The sequence below is a fragment of the Acyrthosiphon pisum genome, chromosome A2, assembly GCF_005508785.2.
Source record: "Acyrthosiphon pisum isolate AL4f chromosome A2, pea_aphid_22Mar2018_4r6ur, whole genome shotgun sequence".
NCBI classification, from domain to species: domain Eukaryota; kingdom Metazoa; phylum Arthropoda; class Insecta; order Hemiptera; family Aphididae; genus Acyrthosiphon; species Acyrthosiphon pisum.
This window is the reverse complement of record NC_042495.1, coordinates 710,163-716,362: the sequence shown is the minus strand read 5'-3', so window position 1 is coordinate 716,362 and position 6,200 is coordinate 710,163. Positions and strand designations below refer to the sequence as shown.

Below are 6,200 nucleotides of genomic sequence, written 5' to 3'. Positions count from 1 at the left end.
AAAAGTATAGTTATAATTATTTATGAAAAATAAAATAATGCAATATGATATAATTTATGACTATAATTGACTATACTATACTATACTATACTATGATATAATATAATTATTTATTGCTACATAACATAACAATTTTGTTTTACAACAATTACGCAAAGTACACAAAATAGGTAATGTCCATTTCATGAAATGGATGTCCATATAATGTATTTTCGTCAAAATTCACGATCTGGACAAATTTCACTAACTGGATATCCAGTTCATGAAATGAGTGGTTTCACTATGTGGATGCGACATATACAATATTTAAACGGAAATCGGTCCAAAAATGTATAGAACTCTAGCACTTGAGATTTTTTAGACCATGTTGTTCGAAAAAAAAATTGTGATTGGCTTGCGGTTAGTAAGTGGTATATTATATAAAGTACAATGTTACCATAGTATATTCCTTATTGTACCAGATTCACCCATATAGAATCCAATCCTAAACAAAACATAATATGTTAAATCAGTTACCACTTACGACTTACCGTTTACACCATTTATAGTCCATAAATATAAACACTTGAATCACCACTTTCATCACATTAAAAAATAACTATTACACAACTCAAAATAATTTTTTTCCTAAAATCGCTATTCACGACGTTATCATGAGCAATGATACGTCCACCAACAGGGCTCGAAATGGTTAAGCCCTCTAAGGCTACCCCCTCTATAACGTACTTACGTCTGTGTCACGTAAAATCAAATTAAAAGACTAATATTCACGCACATGTCGTGTTTGTCTATATAATAATATAATATCAAAGTATGTTTATGTTTACAGGACAGCGTTTGTGTTGTGGTTCTTGATGAACATTCTGTTGATTGTTGTTCCGCGGTATGGGGCTTACACGATGATAGGCATGGGAAGTTTTATGGTCGGAGCCACGGTCGCCTATCACAGCATGCTTCCGTCGTCGCCTCTAGTCATACGTTTTCAGGACGACAAGTTTTTACTGTTCAGGCTGGGCTGGTGTTTCTGGCTAACATTGTTCACCGGTTTGTTTGCACTACGCATATTACCTATATAGATATTAGATTTGTCCATTTCGCTTAGCAACGTAAATTGCACTCAATGAAGGGAGAAAATTGTAAATTATTGCGATCAATATAGGTACATTTAAAGAATAAGTATCCTAACATAGTATATTGTGTCCAGATATTTTATAAGTGAGATTAAAATCGTTGTGTAAAATAAAATCAAATTCGGTTAGTAAAACATTTAAATTAAACTTGTTCAAGAAGTATTAAGAGATCACGTACGACTTCTATATTCTAATAAACATTATATAGGCAACTTAATATACATTCGACCATCTGCTTTGTATTATTCATAAATAGGTACGTAAACTGATCGTTAGTGCGAACTGCGAGTACGTAGACGGATACAAAGAACGAAATTATAAATGTGGCTAGTTCATTCCCTCGTACATGTTATGGTGACATACTGACATTAATTATTTTTTGGAATGAAATATGAAAATTGGGATAGAGGTTGCGAATTTTTTGGAATTGGAATGAGTAGTTCTTATTTTGTTCAATAGTCACGAAGCCCCTCAAAAAGTTTATTTTCTGTTTTTATATTAAACTATTCAATATTATTAACTGGCAATGAATATGTTTGAAAGCGTATTGTAAATTTTAATTGAAGTTAATCGTATTTACTCATCTAAAAATAAGGCATTGAACGAAAAGAAATTTAAAAGTGTACCAAATGTTTTTAATAGTAGGTAGGTATGCACTTTTTATTTGTTACTCAAAAAGTTACAGTTGACAATCATAAATTAATGACAACATGTTCGAAAATTTGTTTGTATGAATTTAATGTTTGCAACGACAATATTCTGAAAATACAAAAAGAAATGTAAAGTAAAATATTATATATTGTTCATAGAATTATTATGCCTGGATTCAAATGTATTACTCATACCTATCAATAACTATACTTTTTAAAATAATTATTACAAATATACAAGTGCACTCAAGTCCTTGTTATATACTCTATAGTAACGATTATCGTATCTAAGTATCTAACCTACCTATAGCATTGTCATCCAAATGTCGAATTATATATCATATTTGGCGGAGTCTCCTCGATACCTAATATATATATATTATATTATATAATATATCGATGCATGATCCCCTCCTATAATTTTATAACGAGAAACGTTGATAACTTCGTTAAGTTATTATATGTTATAATGTCAGTGCGATAAGTACTACATACTTATCTATTATGCATAATTCAATTATTATTACCCACCTACATTATATTTTGTTTATTATTATCGTCCACGTCGTTACGGTTTCTTCCTCCGCAGGTCTGCTGTGCATTTCCGTCGGGTTGATAATCGTGGCCATCGACTGCGTGTATCCGCACAAGTTCTCCACCATTCTCGAGGTGGACTTCGACACGCCGTACGACCGGCACATTATCATCGAGGACAGCATTCATCGGAAGAAACGCGTTGGCAATAAGAGTCTCGAAGAGCCCGAGGGCCTCGGCCGCAGGATATTAAGGTTGTCTAACGCTAACCATATTATCATAATATTAATTATATAATATAGGAAATCCATCGAATGGTTTTGTCACACATGTGATTTTATTATAATATTATGATTAATGAGCCGCCATTTTGTCTCGCAGGCGACTGTCGTCCAAGAAAGACGACGATGTCAACAACCACATGAAACGCGCAGGCGCGGACAACCGTGGTTTCGAGTTGGACCCGGCCCCGCCAAATTCGCCGTGGAGGTTCCCGTACAACAGGCCCGCAGCCCAGGGGGTGAAGTTCAACAGGACTATATCGCAGGACTCGATGACTAGCCAAACGTCCAACTTGGCAGTCGCTTTCAACAACCGCGACAAGAGCAGATTGTCCATATTAAAAACTTCTTTGCCACCTATTAGGTGATCTATATGTTAATATTAAATACAATAATCAAAGGTATAGGAAAGTTTATTCCTAAATTATTCAACATGATTGGTAAAATAAATTAAGTCAACGTCAATAATGTGAAGCTAAACATTAGAAGTTAATATACGCCAAAATGTCAAATAAAATATTTAATTCTAAAAGTTTAAAGTTAATCTATGGAGAGAAAATAAAAATATAACTCAATTAATTAATTTAATGACCACCTGAGTCACATAATATTAATTATTATAATTATTTGCGATTGTGAAATAATAATTGATAACTAGCCATCTTATTTAAAATTCATTCTATTATATTATCTTATTGTTATCACACTGTAATGTTAGACAATTACATCCAATTGGGTCTTATAAATTATCAAATCAAGAAATAATTAAACTATTTTAGTATATAGGTACTAGGTATAGAGGGTTATTATTAACCAATATATATATATATATATATATATATATTATATAATTAGTTTTTGATTTTAACCACAGTTAAGTATATATGTGTAAATATATCATAGTTTTATTTTTCAAAATAATTAGAAAGAACACCTAATATTATATTACAATTAAAACTTAAACTATGGCTGAGTTAAAATGTTGAAAAAAGATTAACTTTTCAACCAGCCTACAATTGATCATAATATTACTTGTACCTATATATTATTATGAACTTCACGTGCAGGTTAGGTTATAAATTTAGCCAAAAATTTAGCCGCCTTCGAATTTAAAAATAAACATAACAATATTTTGTAACCATCGTCGTTTTTAATTATTTAACTACGCACAAAGTTAAATTGGTCACCGAAAAAATAGGTAAATTTTAAACACAATATTTTTATATTTGGGCATTGAATGTTCCATAAAATTAACAATCACACGTGGAGATTTAAAATGTAATTTTCTGTAGTCTTATAAACTATTTCAATTCCAGAAACTGTGGAGATACGTTCTTAAAAAATAGTATTCCGGTTTACATACGTCTTGTCATAAATTGTGTTATTAATTATTTTATTGTAAATATTTCCAATTAATCAAAATTTGTTTTTTTTAGACCGGCGCCCGGACAAGCAATAGTGGTAGATAGAGCCAAAGAAGTATCCATGTGGTGAAACTTCACAAAATAATGTAATTATTATAAATGTGCCAAGCAAAACGATTTGTGAAAATTTTTTTGAAGTCTGATCGTATAGACATATAGATATATACATATTATGTACCATATTATATATATATATATTACAAAATGACAGTCATATAAAATTATAATTAGTTGCTATTATACTAATTATGTCGGTTTTGTTAAGTGGAACTAGTGAAACGAAAAGCTTAAAATTCTCGATGTCAAACTTTGATTAACTTAATTTACGATAAAGTACATTAATATTTATACTACAATGATCAAAAATATGTAAAAATTAGGTTTATAAGTATATCAAGGAGATGTGAATGTAATTATTGTAATGTTACCTATATTTATTTATTAATAGTATTATAAATTTAATGTTTGTAAACATTTAATTAGGCTAGTTTTTAAATCAAAAACTTTTTTATTGTGTAAATTATTATTTTTGACAAATATAACATGTATTTTTATTTATTTTATATCTCGTTAACAATATATTATTGTGAATAGGTAGCTCATATATTTTATTAATAAATTTATTAAAAAATTAAAATCAAATAAGGCGGGTCCACAGGCTATGGGGGGTATCACAGTATCACAGTTTATTTATGAACTTGAACATCATAAAATTCAATAACATAACATCAACATCATTATAAAATAAATTTCAATACAGCTCTCTCAATGGGCTTCGACTAAATACAATTTCCTATCAGAAATCACCCTTGTCCCTTAGAATTGAAGACCGAATCATTTTTTTTTACTTGTACGCATACACAAAAAAAAAAGTCATTGTAAAATCAATACGTCCATTGTTTCACTCAGAATCTAAAAGACTTAACCTGAAAGTATAAAATGAGCACTGCAGGTCTGATATGAATCGAAACATAAATATTTGTTCAAATATTATAGTTTAATATATTATAACTACGCGTAGGTATATATCATTAATAATGGTCTTGGAAAAATAAACTAGCCCGAAATCCTAACGATTGTTGATTAGAACAAACGACTTCGCAACGACCATATTATACTCACGTCGTTGTGTACCGTTGTCTGGGAAATGTTTGAATTTTTCGAGTAAACTAATTTTGAATTGAGCTTCGAGTTCTATCTTACATTTCGAATTTTATTATAATATTAGTGTTCACTTAGTATTTTTATTATTTAATAAAATACTCATGATGATAGGTATTTTATATAATATTTTTATCCCCACTCACCCCTCACGCTTTCTCATAGCATACGTTAATGGCCTCACCAAATTATAATAATTTAATCGGTCATTTAAAATGTTATTGAGCATCGATGATTAAATACCATAATGACATAATGTTATATACTAATAATATGCCTACGCCGTCCTACACTCATCGTCATAACGATGTATTATGACGTGTATAATAAAATATTTTTTAGAACGTACCTACGTCAGAATATAATTTTTAAATGTAAACAATAATAATATTCTGTAATCTGTACCTACTAAATTAGTATCAATGTTTTTTTCATAGTTTTTGCATTTCAAACGCAGTTTATTTTTTTTCCTTGGTTGTGGTTAGCAATATTATTATTTGTATAAAAGAATCGAAACATTTTTAGAAAAGTAGGGTCCTTGCATCCAAAACGCGCAGAACGAAAAACAATATTGTAATATAATAAGGTTATAATGCATTAATATTTTTATTCATTTTATTTACACAGTGCATAAAGCTGTCCCAAAAGTCATGCTTTCTATTGTTTTTTTACGGAAATTCAAAAGTATGTTTTAACATGATCGAAATCTTAAAAATACTTCGCAGTTATAAAAAAAAACATTTTTGATTATCAATTTTAATATAAAATTATTGAACTGTCAAAAAAATGTATATTTTTAAAATTATTTTGTTATTCTATTAATTTTAGATTCTGAGTGAAATGATGAATGTATTAATTTTACAATGATGTGTTTTTTTTATTATTATTTTTTGTGTCTGTCATCACCTTTTAGGACAGTAAAAGTGCTTGGATTTTCTTCGACAGTACCTTTTTTCATAGAAAAGTGAATCTAGTTGATAATTTGGGGAGTCAAAAATAAAAATTTCCCAGTAATATTTG

General features: G+C 29.4%; 1 protein-coding gene across 3 annotated transcripts in view; it reads left to right on the top strand.

The window, feature by feature from the left end:
- Positions 1-4,616, top strand: part of LOC100161886 (dual oxidase maturation factor 1) — a 64,734-nt gene extending 60,118 nt beyond the window's left edge. For 2 of the 3 annotated variants that reach the window (XM_001949827.5, XM_029490909.1), the window contains exons 6-9: positions 830-1,044; positions 2,370-2,568; positions 2,696-2,959; positions 4,032-4,580. In XM_001949827.5, coding sequence (XP_001949862.1) covers positions 830-1,044; positions 2,370-2,568; positions 2,696-2,959; positions 4,032-4,089 — 736 coding nt within the window. In that variant the 3' untranslated portion in view covers positions 4,090-4,580. Of the gene's footprint in view, positions 1-829; positions 1,045-2,369; positions 2,569-2,695; positions 2,960-4,031 lie in introns of all 3 variants that reach the window. The other variant, XM_003243617.4, reaches the window with a different exon arrangement.
- Positions 4,617-6,200: the final 1,584 nt, after the last annotated feature.